The sequence below is a fragment of the Labrus bergylta genome, chromosome 6 (assembly GCF_963930695.1).
Source record: "Labrus bergylta chromosome 6, fLabBer1.1, whole genome shotgun sequence".
Lineage (NCBI taxonomy): Eukaryota > Metazoa > Chordata > Actinopteri > Labriformes > Labridae > Labrus > Labrus bergylta.
In genome coordinates this window covers 20614111-20632320 of record NC_089200.1, presented here as the reverse complement: position 1 = coordinate 20632320, position 18210 = coordinate 20614111, and the positions used below count along the sequence as shown (strand labels likewise).

General features: G+C 36.9%; 1 protein-coding gene across 2 annotated transcripts; it reads left to right on the top strand.

Moving 5' to 3' along the window:
* Positions 1-489: 489 nt before the first annotated feature.
* ghrhrl (growth hormone releasing hormone receptor, like) lies at positions 490-17781 on the top strand. Of its 2 annotated transcripts, XR_010666543.1 has the most exons (15): positions 490-697; positions 6534-6639; positions 7138-7245; positions 9642-9733; positions 10373-10476; positions 11628-11760; positions 11923-12076; positions 12905-12965; positions 13292-13361; positions 13722-13813; positions 14625-14754; positions 16219-16260; positions 16344-16449; positions 16557-16596; positions 16992-17781. XR_010666543.1 is itself a non-coding variant. In XM_020647595.2 (13 exons), the coding sequence occupies exons 1-13, from the start codon at positions 644-646 to the stop codon at positions 17091-17093; spliced, it is 1248 nt and encodes a 415-aa protein (XP_020503251.1). In that variant the 5' UTR covers positions 499-643; the 3' UTR covers positions 17094-17781. The 2 variants fall into 2 exon arrangements, 1 of the variants encoding a protein (XP_020503251.1); XM_020647595.2 differs by lacking the exons at positions 16344-16449; positions 16557-16596 and having other exon boundaries at positions 499-697.
* Positions 17782-18210: the final 429 nt, after the last annotated feature.

Below are 18210 nucleotides of genomic sequence, written 5' to 3'. Positions count from 1 at the left end.
TAGCCAGGTTCTTTTAATTCAGAGTTAGGGATTTTCAATTCTTCTTAATCTTCTTTTATTATTTCACAGTTTTCTGGACTAATTAAAAACAATTTTCAACACAATTTAGAGTTACTGCATGAACAAATAAGTACATGAATACCGGTTTATCCCGGTATTCACCTACCTTTAAGTTTCAGTTCTAATGTTGAGATTACCTCAGGAGATCAATTTTATTTTCGCGTGTATAAAGACAAGAGTGCTGTTTTTTTTTTGTTTTTTTTGGAGAATCTCTTCTATGAATGTCATTAAGTGCGCAGACAGCCGCTCAGACCCTGATGTTAAATTTGCCAACCAGACTGGTGACGGAAGTGTACCTTCAAAATAACAGACAGACGTCTCATTTTCAAGTCGTGTAAACCAATGGGCGATGGTCATTGAAGTGTAATCACTGATGATGGAGTCGGAGGTATTCGACCAGACCTTTGACAAGCGGCGAGGAGATATTTTTTTACGAGCAGAACAACAGAATCAACAACATGAGTTTTAGTCTGAAAATGTTGACCGGAAGTGAATTGTTTTCATGTCTGTGTGTTTGACAAGTTGTATATTTGGGCTCAGCTTCCCGTTGTAGGAGTGTGGTGAAGGAACGAAGGAAACCGACATGACCTGTCCGCTCATCAGTGGGATGTTTCTCACTCTTTCTTTGGCTTCAATGGTGAGTTGAAAAAATTACATTAAAAAGATTATATTTGCAACGTAGAAAACTTGAGGCCTCCCTTTGGAGGAAACTACCAGGATTGTATATAATAAAAAACTCAGCTACTTCGAAAACTACTGATGTGATAAAGTAAAACACCTAAATTAAAATTTCCATTATAAATTCAAATGTATTTCCATTTGAAACACCGTAAGTTGATGCAATTATATTTGTTTCTTTCTTTCTTCTTCTTTTTTTTTTTTTTTTTTAAATATAATGACGATTTGTGTTATTCAGTAAGCTCAAATAAAGACAAATCAGTGCAAGCTTTGCACTTAGGAACCAAACATCTGATGAGCAGATGTTTGGTTCCTAAGACATTTCTTTATCATATTATTTTTTGAGTGTAGTAACCCATAACAATAATATGTTGGATTAGAAAGAGTCCCCTCTGTGTATGAGTGCAAATAACATGAGGGGTAATGTGTTTGTTTAGGCTGGGTTTAGGCGAATGTTATTTGTATAGGCTATGGCATGTATTTAAATCATATGTGATGTGATTTTCCATTGGTCCAGCTCCATGTATCCAATATTCATGATACAAGTTTTACTTGATACAAGTAGGCAATGTAAAGCAAGTGAGATGAAAGTATGTTCTGTCTGTCTGTCTGTCTGTCTGTCTGTCTGTCTGTCTGTCTGTCTATTATTCAATTGATTATATTTCAAAGCAAAGTGACTCAGGAAAGTGAAAATGACTGATTTACTTTTGGTCACTGATAGCACCACCAATTTGTCGTGGCTAATCAACTGTGAAGAAACAAGAGAGGCAACAAACCACACACATGCATGGGCATTCACACACAGCGACACGCACACATAGCTCTATGAGATTATTATTACATTGCCACCTCGCTAATTTCCATAATGGAATAGAAATATGAGAAGCACACACACAGGTGGTGTGATATTCAGCGTGGCAAAATCAGAGACACTCATCACTGTGCTCTTCTTTTTTCTTTCACTGCGAAAGACAGCAGATAATTCAAATGAACTCTGTGCTCCATAAATACACACAAACAAACACTCCCATATTAAAAAAAAAACAGTCTCTAACAGTGATCTAATATAACAGTGGAGGTCATCCTTTGAATTGTATGATTTATTGACATCCTGCACTTTAGGCAGCACATAGAGAAAAAAAAATGGTCTTCCTTTTGGCAGCATGACAAAAATATGAGCCAAATGACTTTAAATGCACCTAAATCTAATGCCATAAACCTGACATAAACCAAGGGGAGTCCCACTGATGTTTTTTTTTTCAAAAGATTGAATCAAAATTGGAAATCCACCTTTTTTTTCTATCCATGATCAGGTAATCCAATTTACTTTTGTCTCAGTTTTTTAAGAACATTAAATATGATCAACCTGATCCAGGTGCTTACTTTTTGGACTTCTAAATGCAGATTAACAATTCAATAAAAATGACCACTTTGTCCACCTCAAAAGTAAAAAACAAAACAAAACAAATGATGATTTGAATATTCAATCTAAAAGTTTAAAATGAGACAGATGTTTTTTTGTTTGTTTTCTTTTTCAGCTGTGAGTTAGATACCAGTGTCATGTCTTCAAAATGAATCTGAAGCTAGTGTTAGGTTACATCCAGTAGCTGTATCGGCAGGTGTCAGCTTCACACAGAGACAAGAAAACTCTTATTCTGTCCTCAATGTTAGTACACTTGGCTAAACTTACCATCTTCATATTCAGCATACATATATTAAACTGTATCATTCTTCTTTACTCTCAGTAAAAAAATGGAATAAATGTAACTCCCTTGTGATGCTTTACTTACATAATTCATATTCTATCTATCTCTGAACTTCAGAGGCTGTGAGTATATGTGCTCTATTTCCGACTGACTGAACATGTTTCATATATTTATACAGTGCAGCACAAGCGGAAAAGTGATCTCATTTGCTGTTGAAAATAGACGGCAACATCTGCAAAGTGAGCCCAATCCAATGGCCCCCTTTCACATAGTTAGTGGATAATGGGCTTTACCTCTCAGAGAGCATTTTTACAGGAAGCTACGCGCGAGCCTGGCAGTGTGACAGGGGGGCTTGTCTTTGCGTTTGTTTTCATGGCTCAGTGTATCCAGACTTACCTCATGGAGCCCCCTTGTTATTTACTACAGCTCGAGTTTCTTACTCTTAAATGCAGCAGCGTCTTCCTTTATCCTCCTTGTGCAGTTAAAATAAATGAACACATCATGCGCCCTCTGTGATAATAACCACCCAGTCTTGTCTCTCACTTGGTTCCTCGCCCCCCTCTGCCACCAAGGGCTTTGCTCACTTCCCGTCAACTGCGTAACATTCACATGTAGGATAAAATGTCTTCACAGTGTCCGTGATTATCCGACATACCTTGAGCCATTTATCTGAGGTTTTTATTCTTGAGTGCTTTGTGCATACAGCGTTCTGATTTGAATATAAATTCTGAAACTCTAGAGTTCAATCTACCATATTGCTATATCTGCGTACACATCATGCCCTATACAAACACATACGACAATTTGGGAATATCTGAAATAGACTTGGAGTTAGGAGTTAAATAAAGACATTACTTGTGCATACCTTGCTGTTCTTTCAACAGGAAGAGCAGCAATTGATGTAAACATTTAAAACATCCCATTCAATTATGATCAGTGCATCATTTGACAGGCAGAAATGTACTCTTCTCACTGACAGAAGGAGAAATGTTGCTGTCAGCTGATAAAATAATTTTTAATTCCTTTTAGAAAAAAGGGGAAACTTATTTTCTGTCCATCGACAATTTGAAAGATGCTGTTCTGTTGTCTTTTAATTCTGTACGTCTACAGTGGTTGATTTGTATCCACTAACACAGGCCCTTCTGTCATTGTTAAATTGAGGAGAATGATCTGAGGTGAGCAAATGTGTTTGAGAAAAGAGAAAGAGTTTGGGTCCTAACCAATTTCACCCAAAGTTCCCTTTGTCAATTGCAAAAAGGACGTCTGTATATTCCCTTAAAGAAATGAATGTTCAAATCAATAACTGTATTCCGATTTTTTTAAAGGAAGCCATTAATATACTTTTCTTTTACATATAAAAATGTCTCTGTACTATTTGTAATACATTCTCACTTTCCAAAGTGACTCTGACTTTGCCTTTCACAGACCCTGAAAGTCGACCCTGAACTGACCAGCAAGGTTGATTTACAGTTTCAAACAACATTCCAAGTGTTTACTCAGTTCAGATCTGTGCACAACATTATGATTATATAAAAGCTACGTCAATGCAAGTCGTACTCAGCTACGTAATTTCATGTAATGGCTCCAGGTGTAGTAGCGCAGTTGTTGCTGTCCTCCCTCTCCCTCAGAGAAACTCATGGACCTTTTTAATGCAAGTGTTTATTACACATAACTCAAGCATACTTTATGATGGCTTTCAGAAAGCTGGTGAGGAGGGTAAGCCAGAGTCCTCCAAAGGGAGTGTTTGTGGTCTCAGGGGAAATTAGCTTCCAAAGCTTTTTTCTCCATTCAGTTGTGTTAGACTTGTTTTACCTCCAGGCTTTACATGTGATCGAACTAAGCTGAATCAAGGACAACAGTCTGTGTAACATGCTTATCAATGTCAAATGTGGCTGTATTTAAACTTTGTTTGTTGCTCTCATTGTATCACTAAATATGTATGTGTTGAAAAACCAAAGGAGACACTTAAAGTTCAGAATATTCTGCAAAGGACAAAATGATATGTTCTATTGCTATTCTATGGAGGAATATTGTGATCACATGTCTGAATATAAGTACCTTTTAGTTCTCAATATAAGTACTTTTGTCTTGTATATCTTAATGTGCCCATCTCTTCTTCTAACACCCAAATGAACACTCATTGTGCCTTTCCCTCCCATTAAGTCACTGTAATTAGACAATCATGTCTTGAAGGCTCTTGCAGAGACTTGTTTTGTAAGAAGTGTGGCCTTTTTCCTTTTCCATAGCAAATGCTGCACCACAATGAATAAACAGCATCATTATAGTGTAATAATTAACCTGGAGCTACAGTCATTAGAATAACGGATACTTCCAATCATGCATATAAACCTCATGCTTTACTTTCCTGAATAAAGAAGATAAACAGTTGTTCTATATAAAGCAAATGGAAAATTACCTTAATAAAATTTAAAAAAGAACATTGCCTAATCCAGGCAGTGATTACATTGCCATTACAACATTAACAGTTTATCATTCAAGTTATTTGCTAAAAAATGAGCTAGTCAAAGCTAGCAGAAGAACATCCTGATGTTTAAGGTCTTTGGTTGAATGGATATAGCTCTGTCTTCAGGCTGATCAAAGTGCTTTAACATCGCAGGTCACATCCATTCACACTGATGGCAAAGGCTGCTATGTAAAGTGGGCATCAGTGTTAACTAATCCATTCATACAAATGTACACACTGCTGACAAGGCAGTGGGAGCAAATTGAGTTTAAGTGTCTTTCCCAAGGACACATCGGACAAGTGGCTGTAGGAGCTGGGGATCGAACCTGCTTCCGGTTGAGAGACAACCGACTCTCTGCACTGATCCACAGCCGCCCGCACAGCTTGTGATAAAACAAAATTACGGTTTAATGTAAACCATAGAATTTGAAACCATCTAAACATTCAATCAACACCATCAATCTGCTCAGTAAATTAACATATTCAAACATCTTTAAAATAATCTGAAATCAGTTTTTTTCTGTGTAAAATATTACTTTATTTAGAACTTAATATACGACTTTTACACAAGATTTTTTTTTTACTCTTGATATTCTAATTTTAATATGTGCATGTACCTCTTGACATTTTGTTTTGGCAACTGGCAGCATGATGATGATTTGCTTTTGTGTGGTTTGGTTGCAGTTGAAAAGTTTGACATTTTACAAATATGGATTAAAACTGGCGATGTTATGCATACTGGAGAGTCGAACAGCAGACAATAAAACAGCAGTGATCGTCTTTTTGACCTCAAAACAGCAGTGGGCATTTCCCAGTCTGCCAAACACACTCTATTTTAATCCACACTGTGCTTTAAAAACTTTAGTGATGGGACAATCAAATGTCTTCACTTCAAATGGTCAAGAACAACATCCAGTCTATTGGCTCTTATAGACCACATGAATGTGAATGTTTGTGCATTCACATTAAGCAGGTTAATATGAGCATATAACCTTTTTTTTTTTTTTTTACATGCCAGCTGTTCACTGACAAAGAAGCAACAGGCTCATTATCACAGTTCAATCACAGTTCGGAGGTAGAGCCAAAAAGATAATTACCCCAGAGTCATGTCATGACAGTTCTATCGTCTTTTTGTTCCTTCATCCTCAACCCATGTTACCCTCCAAACTACATTCATAACATGTCTCAGAAAACGTGACTAATTTGAGATCAGTGTCAATCAAATTCAAATACACTTATATTCTTTTAATAATAATAATAACAATAATAATAATAATGATAATAAAAACAAAGTGACAGAAAAACAGACTGATCTTGACAATAAGTGGAGGGAATAGAGCTCAGACTTTCTTTGTCCTTAGGTATTTTAAAGAAAGTTAAAAAATATTATAGTTCCCCTCTTTGTGTTAGTACGTAGTTGGGATGGATGTGTTTTGACAAAAGTTTATGTATAATTGGGGAAGCATTTCCTGCTAAAGGCATGACATAAAATGAGTGACTGAAGTAATGTTTTTATGACGTGCCTTTTTCATGTGAATGCCCTTTATGGTTTACTTGAATGTCTCCGTATTAAAAGAGCGTCCCCTCCTTGTTTTCTTCTTCCCTGTCTCCTATCCTACCTCTAGGCTTTGTCCAGCCTGCACCCTGAGTGTGAGTTAATATTTCAGCTGGAAAGAGAGGAGCAGAACTGCCTTCAGTACATCGTCGAGCAGGGCAACAGAAGCATGGAGGGTGTGTTTATTCATTATAAAATTGCCCTGCTGTTGTAGCGAATATAAGTTCCAGCATAGCTTTGAAATAAACGCTGCAAATGTTCCCATTATAAACAAGAACCTGACCGTCATTAATGCCTAAAGGTGAATCACCATTTTTATGAACATGTTCTTGATTGTTTCCCCTGCAAAATAAAAACTCATTGTGTGATTTATAACTGTAATGCATAGGAAACCATTGAGAATAATGATATAAAGATGTATGTTTGTAATCTATCCCAAGATATATGTTTTTGCTTGGTGACATACTTCTCTGTTCATCACTTACAATATTCTTGTCTGTATAGAATTTACAGAGACGTACAACTCGGGTATTTCACTTGATATATGGGTATATATTCTATGCTTTTAAGGTAATGGTGTGCACCAGTTATAAATGTGGGAATTGTTGTTCTGATAAACTTAACCTGTCAAACACTTATTGAAACCTGTTTTCTCCTAAACCTCTTCTGAAAAGGCTGTCCGCCATTCTGGGATGCAGTCGTGTGCTGGCCTCTTGCAGTGTTTGGGGAAACAGTCCACAGAGCTTGTCCTGCAGTCTTCTCCCTCTTCAAAAACAACACAGGTGACTTAAAGATTGTGGTGAAAAGGGGATTCTGTATAGTGATAAGGCAATGGACCTTAAAGAAGAACACAAGTGCACATAAGGGTCAAAATTAAAATACCTTTATCATGATGATTTCACAAGTATGTTTGTTTCAGGGTTTTTTTTTTTTTTTTTTTTAAATCGTTCTTCATGTCACTCAACCGTTTGATTGTTTTCTGAATAAGAGAGTTCTGGTCACAGGAGTCTGAAATCAATTTAGTTTTATTTTAAAAAGTGAACTAGCAGCTTTTAGGTAGAATGCCGACTGTGAAGTATGTAACAGAAGAACAAAGAACTAGTACTATTGTTTTTATGTGAGGATATGTAACAGTCTAACACAGACAGAGAGTCTAAAACCGTAAAACCAACATCATCATCATCATAAAAAATATCAAAACCATCGTGATCATCATTAAGGTCGTAGTTATTCATGAAAGAGCTGGCACTTAAGCTTTTTCTATAAGGTACAAAGGGACCCAAAAACATGTGTGTTCCATAACTGGCCTACATCCAAGTGATGGTTGTAATTGGAGTCTCAAGCAGAGAGAAACAGTTCTCTTTCAGCCCTCCTCTTCTAAACAAAAGATATCTTTGTGTTACATAACTCAGTTAAAATACTGAAACAAATGAAAAGGGTTGTCAAGCACAAGATTTTTCTATATATTCTATTTGTTTCAATCATCATTTTCTTCCATCCAAATCCAAGCCTTTATTCACTGGCTGGGTGAAAGACTTATAACAATTGCAGACCTGTTTATAAATGATCATTTTGCATCTTTTATAAAGCTGAAAGAAACATACTCCTTTCTGCAAGTCCTTTTTTAAGTTATTTACAGGTCAGAAATTTAGTTAAGAATCATTTGAAATATTTTGAAAGCTTTCCCAATGACGACTCTTTTTATGCAACACTGTGATTCTGAACATCTCAACTCAAAATTAGTGTTATTGTATTATAATATGAATCCTGTATCGTCTGATGCCTGAGAGGTTGATCTTGGTGAGGAGTGGCCTGAGGTGGTGTGGACGGAGGGAATGGAAAGGATCCACCAAGGCTCAGTTAATACGAGGCTGCAGTTTTTCAGTTTAAAGTTAGATTACACTAATCTAAAGAAAAGATGAACAAAAGGTATGCTAGTGTTTCTGAAATTTTTATGACAGATGCAATATAGCAAAGGATACTCTAGGGGGTCATGCTTTTTGGTTGAGTCCAAAGATTGTCCCTTCCTGGCAGCTTATCTTTAGCTGGTACTGTAAAATGTGTGGTTTAAAGATTTAACCAGATACATCGATTGCCTTGTTTGGTTGCTCTGAAACTTCTGTTACACTACCACAATACTGTGCAGCAGATTCTCATATTTGGTCTGTTAGAGGCTAAGGGAATAACACTTAAGGAATTGAAGGCTACTAGCGCTCACTGTTTTTCTAGGGGGGTTAGGGAACTAGTGTCAGGAATACATCTTTTGATTTTGAAATACTTTATTATTCCCTGAGGGAAATTCTGCTTTACACTCTGTTATTGAGAGACCTGCTTCTCAACCCACATAGGCCTGAAATACACACTAACAGGACCTGTGGACAAGCATTAATGGAGAGATGTCAGAGTGGGGCTGCTACACACTGCTACTCAGGGAGCACCGAACCCCCTTTGGCTGCCGATGCCTTCGGTGCCTTGCTCAAGGGCACTTTGGGAATACTGGCACCTCTCCAGCTACCAGAACAACTTCTGTACTTTGGTCCGCACCGGGACTTAAGCTGGCGACCCCCAAGTCCCTACAGACTGAGCTACTGCCGCCCCATCTTGAAAGGCTCTGTGGCCACACTCATGGGGATTAGTGATAATGTGAAAATATCTGGAGCCTGGTCTTCTTAATTCTTCCACTTCTTGATTGTAGTCCCTGCTTAGTGATATCCAGGTGTGACATCCTTTGTCATATGCTATGTTGAAGCTGAAGCTTTGCTGTATTTTTCACTGCCTAGTCCATTGTTTTGTTTTGTCTGTGTTGTTTTTTTAATTTATTTTTTTATTGTGGGTTAGTTTGTAGTTGGAACTTTTTTTATCTGATGAAAACTATTTATTTATTTTTTTTAAGGAATTTTTTTGTGATATTTCACTGGAAAGGTTGGAAGCTCTATCTTCTCATGGCGCTACGGGTGTCTGGAAATTATCATAACTATTAGAATTCCTCCTCGATGGAAATCCTTACCACCAAACAACCGCAGCTGTCCAACACTACCATCCCAAGAGCCAAGTCACGAGCATGACCACAAACACAAAACATGTCTTATCTTTTTCTCTTGACAATGTAGAAACTCTGATCTGAAGAATACATTATTATGGCTTGGTTGACTTTTCAATCTCCTTACCTCTGCTTCAGGTTCAGTGAGCCGTAACTGTACCACTGAGGGTTGGTCCAGACCTTTCCTGCCGCATCACATCGCCTGCAGTGTGGATGCTGACATCCCTGAGGTGAGGGAGCTGAAGCTTAACAAAGATGTCGGACAGGATACATGCTACAAGATGTTCAAGTGGTCCGAATTCATGTGCAGTCTGGTAGACTGTAATAAAGTGAAACTACTTTACCTACCTTTGTTTTTGTTTGAGTTGTTGAGATGTGAGTATATGTTCACTGGCCCGATGCCTTTGAGGAGTATAGAAACTCAAATGTTTTCAAGCATTAATGTCCCTCATCCAAAACTCATCAGGTATAGCAGACATCATCATGTTTGACAAAGAGAGAATGGCGCTTAAATGTTCTGAATATTGTTTTTGGAGGATTATGTTGAGAGAACTAGCCTACATTATATACTATAAGAAGCTTCTTCTGTCCTGAGTTAATAAAATACTTTTAATAATACTTCTTGAAGCCAGGGTGGAAAGTCTGTAAGTGACATTCTAAAGATCCAATTGTTACTTTTTCATTTATATTTATATATACAGTATTTGTCAATCCAGTATTAGTTTGTATCCAGTCATATTGAATTCATCATGGTACAGTCTTATCTGAAGCTTCTCTGTTATTTGGACTCATTTTGTCATGTTAAAGCTTCAGCATTTGGGATCCATCACCCTTTTTAACAAACTCTACTTTCTATGTCATGATTTCAGGCCGAGCAGTCATACTATGCCACAGTGAAGCTGATATACACCGTCGGTTACAGCATCTCTCTATTAGTGCTGACTGTTGCTGTGATGATCCTGTTGCTCTTAAGGTATGTATAGATTACATTAAAATAGATTACGTTTGTAAAAAAACAACAACTTTGATTCCATTTTTAACTGTACCAGTCATGCGAAACAGAGAACCAACATTAGCTATCACAATTCTTAAATGGATGTAAGTAAATAAAATGTTAGCATGACACTATGTTTGTTGTATAATGATAAAAAGGATTAAAGAATTGTAACTCTTACAAGGAAGGATAATCGTCTCAGTCCTGAGCTGTATTTTTTTATTCTTTTATTTAAAAGCATCACATGGAATACATGTTTGTAGCTTTGCCGGATTTAAATTGATATCAAGGGGAATTTGTCAAAGGAATACTTCGGTATTTGTAAAATCTTCTCCATTTTATTGTCATCAGTAGGTAAAGAATACTGGATCTCACAACATTTAGACAAAGTATTCATATTTCCCAAAACGCTTTACTTTTATTTGAAGGAAGGAGAGTAATGCTGTTATATAAAAACAATGTAAAGCTTCTTATTAGGAAACCAAAAAGAAACACCGAAAAGCAACCATTATGGTGTTAAGGATAAGATGTTACTATTTCCATTACGTGCTGCTCCATTCTCTACCTCTCAGCTGTAACATTTACCTTTATGGGTGTCATCCCTGTTTGAAGTTGACCTGATGGTCCCTTTAGTCCATTTAGCAACTGAATGACACAATGTCAAGGGTCTGCTCACAGCTGCCCACCCAGCTCTTTGGTTCACTGAACAGAGAGGAGCAGGAGAGTTCAAAATTACACTATCCCCTAATGAATGGTTTGGTTCTTTCTCTGTCCAGCAGCTTTACAGATGAATGAATCTACTCTGTTTGTCTTTGAAATAATTCCTACAAATGATGGTGTTGTTTTGTTACTAACTGGTTTGGGTTCCCTTTTATTTATTTTTTTATTTGGGGGGGGGGGGGGGGGGGGGGGGGGTAGTCTGAATTAATATCATACTCTATTTACTAACCAGTCAAAATCTATGGAATCTGAGATTATTGCCATGATGTCTATTAATTTGTAACAATGTGTTTTAAAATGTGGATCTTATTTTGGCTCTCTGGCTGATTAGATGTTTCTTTCATTTAACATTACAAACATACCCTTGAGTATATTTCATTCCTTTTTTCTCTTACCTGTCTCTTCAATAGGAGGCTCCGCTGTGCCAGGAACTTCATTCACATCCAGCTCTTCATCACATTTATCTTGAAAGCTGTGGCCGTGTTCATAAAGGATGCTACTCTGTTTTCAAGTGACGACACCAACCACTGCACCCTATCCACAGTAAGTTAATGATATTTAAGACAAGAGGTTGTGGATTATGTTCAAGAACTCCTCTGGGCAGTTTTCTCTCTCGCATATTGACTGTCAATCTCCTCCCTTATTTCAATCCCTTAATTCAAATTCACTCTCTGTCCTTCTTTGCTTCGTTTTCTTTCTGTGCAGTTTGCCTGTAAGGCCTCTGTGGTCTTCTGTCACTACTGTGTAATGGCTAATTTTTTCTGGCTCCTGGTGGAGGCGCTTTACCTCAATTCTCTGCTGCTTTCGTCCTTCTATCACAGCCGCCGATGCCTCTGGGGCTTCAGTCTGCTGGGATGGGGTGAGAGACTTTGGCATGCAGCTCCCTTTACATTTGTATTGATTAGATTTAGAGTTTGATTCAATTATAAAATATACCACATTAAAAATATAGTATTGTATGAAATTGTTCATTATATGATACAGACTATTTAAAAAAAAAAAACTCTTCCACTTTAAATTTTGAAAGTAAAAGTAAAGCAAGTAAAATGCTTTAGGGAAAAAATGTGATGATTTAAAAGACTAAATCATTGATATTGTTAATCCAGATCAAATGCATGTTAGCTCAAGGTAAGTAACAGGACAAAATTATAGAACGAAAAAGAGTCACGTAAAAAGTACTGACAAGCTTAAATCAGACAGGTTGACATTTATCAATGCAGAGTGCCTGAAAGTTTTGCATGCCCCTGAGTCCCAGCTGATTTGGGTTGGTAAAGTTTATTTTGTCTACGCAGCCAGTGCATTATGTGCAGAATTAGTTTCTGCACTTTTCATTTCAGAAAGAAATACGCTTTTTTATTGCTATCCCGATAATTTGATTCTTCCGAGGCTGCTATTTATCTCCAAGCGCACAAAAACTTACTATGTGTCATTTGCTGTTTCCAGCCCATTGTTCGAGCTTGTGGCGACACACAACTTTTCATAAAGGAAACTATTTCCTTTTACACGTTTCACATTCCAGGTTTCTTTTTTGATTTTGTTAATTAGTTTTGAAAGTGATTAATGGATATTTAGAGGAAAATTAAATCAAAAGTTCTTCACAGTAAGGTTATGTCTTGGGTCATGATCCCTCTAGTGTATTGTTTGCGTCTCAATGCCATTGTTTTTGTCTTTTTCTGTGCCTCTACAGGTGTACCTGCAATCTTCATTGTTCTCTGGATTGGATCCAGGGTGTACTTTGAGGACACAGAGTTTGTTTGAATGTCCACCTCAGTCTACGAGCACATTTATTTTTCACATCCAAAGTACACATAGACTTAATGAGCAACACTTTGCATTAAAAAGACAGTAAGGTCTTCAACAGTGCTTTAAACACATTTACAAAATAGGATTTATTATAATTAACTTTTTTAAAATAAGAAATTCAACATTAGATGTGATTGTTTTTTTTTAAAGCCTTTTTTACTAATTGGTGCTTGTTACTTTTCCTGCTCAGTTAAACTCACTTATCAACAGACCTTTGAAATTGTTTTCAGACATACCAAGATACACTTTTAAAAAATGTCTTCATGTGCAGATGTTGGGACATTAACGAGGACTCGCCCTATTGGTGGATCATTAAGGGACCCATTGTTGTGTCGATTGCGGTAAATGCTCACATCGTGATGTAACCATAGGCTGCATGAAAAGATACTTTTATTTATATATACAGCAAAGTACTGTAACAAACAGAACTAATGGCTTTTAATAAAACACCAAGCAGATTATTGATTGGTATTTATTTGACTTTCTTTTTAGGTTTTTTGTGAGACAATGTGAAAATCTTATTTTATGCACAGGGGAAGTTCCAAAAACTGTCTCGGTCAATTACACACTTGTCTATATATTATATTGCACCGTGACATTAAAACAATATTTTAAGTGAAATTTGCTACTGTGCCTGTCAAGTCTTTCAAACACAAAGCATAACAATTATGTCCTTGATTTCTCGTTTCTTCTATCAACAGGTCAATTTCATGCTCTTCATGAACATCATCAGAATCCTGATACAAAAGCTCAATCCTCGGCTGATCCAGTTCAATAATTCGTCTCAGTACAGGTAATCATTAAGCTGCTGACACGCTGGGGGTCTGAACTTACTTTAATACAGCATCTACATTTTCAGCGTTTTGATTACTGAGAAACCTGAAGAAGAACACGGGATCATTCTCCTGGTTTTAGATCTGCTTTTATCCAATTCAGCTTTCATCTTGTCCCGCATTTTGAAGTTTTGCCTGTTTGCATTTACAGTTTGTCCCTCTCTATTGAGCTTTTACAGACTTACAAACACATTTACAAAGACTGTCTGAGTCTCTTTGATACTTGATTACTCTAATAAAGAGACACTTTGATGTAGGGGAAGATGGGAGAAGTGTGAAAACTGTGATACACCAAAGTGGGCAGCAATGTTGAATTCATTCAGTGTCTACCTCAAATTTAGTCAGTCTGGCCACGTCTACCCTCCTCTCCTCAAGAGATTTATCAGACTTTCTAATTGAAATAGGCTTGCTAATTGGCTGAAAGTGTTCAGAGGCATCATGCTCATCCCGATCTAAATACAGACATGCCAGGGGTAAGTTAAGTGATGCTTGACTAAATTACACCAGCTGGATTAATATGTACATGTAAAAAAAAACATTACCTCTGCACTCACATTTTAATAATCTCCATTTGGATCGTGCACCTGCTGATTTCTTTCTGATCATCAACAAAAGTTATATGCAAGCTGATGCATCACCCAAGTATCTTCCTGATTGGCGTCTGTGTGTGGTCATGCATGATGCTATCCAAAGAAGCACTCTGGGAAAAAATATGCATTCAATGGACTCCCTTCTCACACTTAACCTTCTTCTTTTTATTCTACACAACAGACGCCTGACCAAGTCCACGCTCCTCCTCATCCCTTTGTTTGGTACTCACTACATGTTCTTCAATTTTCTGCCTGACTACTTTAATGTCAACCTGCGCCTCTGCATCGAGCTCTGCATGGGATCATTCCAGGTACACACAAGTAAAACACGGCATACGTCTATTTTAAAATGTGCAATTAAACACGTGCACAAGCTGCAACCCATTTCTAGAATGTAATTTCATAGGACCCCTGTATTTTGACAGAAACCCCTTTTTTTTTTAAATTAATCAGTGAACATGGCAGTGGATCCTGTCAATCAAAATAAGTGCATCTGATTTATACAATATCTTGCCAAGAACTTCATGCTTACAATTTAGAATTCACTTGGTCTTGTTTTGCTTCCGGCACTTTCATTAAAACTCCAATTAGGAATCAGAGCCATATTTTAAAGTGCAAAGTCTGAAATGTGTTTTCAGACTTTCACCTTCAAATTCTCGTGTACCCCAGACAGTTTTAGTAAACAAAATTAAGATTCTACAGCCATGCTAGCATCTCTGTGAGGCTGTACTTGGACACAACAAGGCTTTGGGTTAATTGCTAACATAAGTATGCACCCACCCATTGTGACATGGTAATGTTTGGCAGGTTTAATGGCTACCGTGTCCATTATCATATTTTAAAATGCTATCACGCCATAATGCACTGGCTGTGTAGACAAAATAAACTTTACCAACACAAATCAGCTGGGACTCAGGGGCATGCAAAACTTTCAGGCACTCTGCATTGATAAATGTCAACCTGTCTGATTTAAGCTTGTCAGTACTTTTTACGTGACTCTTTTTCTTTCTATAATTTTGTCCTGTTACTTACCTTGAGCTAACATGCATTTGATCTGGATTAACATGGTAGATTAGAGTTTTACAGGAATGCTGATGCGGCTGATGGAAATGTTTGCAGATAAACCAGAGGACAACGTGGAGATTGTGTCTGATGATGTCTCTAGATCAAAAGTCACTAGATCATCAACGTGATTAACTTGAGACGAACTAATGTCTTGGTACAAAGTTGAATTACAATGACAAAGCTTATAGGGCTATAAACATTATCACTGGCCTTTTCATATGAATAGCAGATTAATTCCCAAATATATTCAGTAACGTTCTTTAGTAGTGTCAACGTTTTACAAGGATTCATTTTGTAAAAACTTTTTAATTACTGGAAAAGGGCTTAACGGTAATCCGTTGTTCGGAATCAAAGTGAATTCTGGAACATTGTGCCTTCCTTAACAGACACTTCCTGTCTCGTGTGGCACAGGCTGGGTTAGTTGCCAAACTTACTAAAGTTTGTATTTTTTCATATTCTCCTTCATATGGAGAATTCAAATAAATTGGTAAACCCATTAAAGTGTGAAAAAGAAAGCAGTATATTACTAATTGTTATATTGCAGACGGTGTGTGCTAAATATTATAAACTATCCCTCCCTGGTTTTACTACTCATTCTTCAGCCTATCAGCTCATTTTTAGGTCTGACATTTAGCGCATCTCTACATAGGCAACCTTTAAGTCTGCGGACTGATCCTAAGTGTTAATGAATAACACTCTCTCTCTTCCAGGGGCTTCTTGTTGCAGTTCTCTATTGCTTTCTTAATCAAGAGGTGAGTACAAGCCACACCACTTCGAAGCATTCACTGAAGCAATTACACAAATCTAATGGAAATGTAACTGCTCTCTGTTGTAGTGAACCTGTCTACCCAAACCATTTGCCAGTAAATTACAGCTTTAGCGTTTTCACAGCTTAAAATGCAAAAATGAATTTGCTACTACTCTATTCCTCATAACATCAGGTAAGACCTGAATATACATAATCATGTATGCCTTCATATCAACCTTCATATTTAATTCAAACAAATTCAATTTTATGCAATAGTTTTGTAATTTTCCTTTCAAATAGATAAATGAGAAGATCGATAACACACTCATGGCCTTTAAAAGTAAGTTAACAGTTAGCACTCTGTTAGCTTAGCTACAAAATACGCAGTAGGAAACTGATAATCTGGGCCTGAAGGTCACAAAACTAAGTCCAAATTCAAAAGGGAACCCTTCATGTAATGACACTCGTTAGTTTTACGATTACTTTCAACAAGCAGCTGAGATTTGAATTTAACAATGACTTGTAAGTTTTCCATCTAACCTTTACCAAGACAGCAGTCCCAACGTTTTCACATATTGTTTTTAATAATCTACTGTTGGATTTCATATCAAATTAGTCTTAAAAAAACAAATCACACAACAATTGGAGCAATGGGGCATATGAATTGTAGAAAGCATCATCTTAATCAGAAGCATAAGGCTGACTACGACATTTTTCTGTCTGTGTATTTGGCAGGTCCAGAAAGAGGTCCACATGCTGTGGCTGAAGTGGCAGGAGAGGAGCTATGGTGTAGTGCCACCTGCTGTAAAGGGCAGCCAGATAGACACACCTTTCTAGTGGTCTCCTGGCATGTCAGTCTTCTCCTTCTGGTTCCAGTGAATGTTCACTGAGGAACCCTGCACCATTGAAGTCTGTCTGTTCTAAACATTTTTAATAATTCTTCTTCAGCCAGAATGGAGAAACTATACGGTAAACTACAGTATAAAACAAAAATGTCTCAAAACAGATGTTTTGAACTCATATTTTAAGGCAGGTCCTGTCTATTTCCCATAACAACAACTTTAGAAAGATTAGCTGTAAGATAGCATTGAAAGAAAAATAATTTTGCTGAGCAAAGAGCCTAAAATCAGTTCTAGCTACTGTCGATGTGATGCTAAATTGTTAAAAGTGCTTCTCACTGTACGCTTTGACGTTTAAGTCTATTAAAATGTGTTGTGTTCTGTGATGCCTCATGGTCGTGTTAGCCGTTATAAAGACAACCGCGGCCATTTGTGATTGAGCAAAAGACTGGCAACATGACCAGTAACAGTATAATGGTGATTATTCTAAACCATTTAAAGTCCATAGGTATACCTGCTAATTGTTGTACATTATTTTGACATGATTTAAATAATAATGAAAGAACTGGTTATACCATTCCCATGTTCATTTGTAAACCATATGTGTTGTCACCTGAAAATAATTTTCATTGCGATGTAATGTTGTAAAAAAATATTAAATTACTGCCATGCTCGCGAGGACCCCACTATACTTGTTACAACAACGTTTCTTTTATCTTTCATTTCCTTCACATAAATGAAGGATCTGCTTTTAAATGATTTCATAAACGTCTTGCTGTCAGATGATTATTATGAAGTCTCTTTTCACATTTGTTGCATGTGAAATGTTACAGCTCTTCTTGGGCATTTGTCTGGGAGATTTTAATACCTTGTCGAAATTTTTGCTTGATGAACATTTTTTACTCAGCATCCATTTAGCAAAATAAAGATATCGTCAGCTTGCAACTACTAAATATTGAATCACTAATAAAAGGTAACGTCATGAACATAATTGTGGCCACAATTAATCATAAGCCATCTTGTTACATAAGTAGATCGTCCAGCAAGGATAAACCTTCTGCAACCGCCTAAACTATTTCTATTTGGAGAAATGAGCTAAAATGAGCTGATGAATT

What these genes read in the sequence shown, in the direction of transcription:
- ghrhrl (XM_020647595.2), top strand. Translation starts at nt 644, where the DNA reads ATGACCTGTCCGCTCATCAGTGGGATGTTTCTCACTCTTTCTTTGGCT. An exon ending in CCTCTTCAAAAACAACACAG is followed by an intron (nt 7,246 to 9,641) that starts GTGACTTAAAGA and finishes CCTCTGCTTCAG; the next exon opens with GTTCAGTGAGCCGTAACTGT. An exon ending in ATTGCTTTCTTAATCAAGAG is followed by an intron (nt 16,261 to 16,991) that starts GTGAGTACAAGC and finishes TGTATTTGGCAG; the next exon opens with GTCCAGAAAGAGGTCCACAT.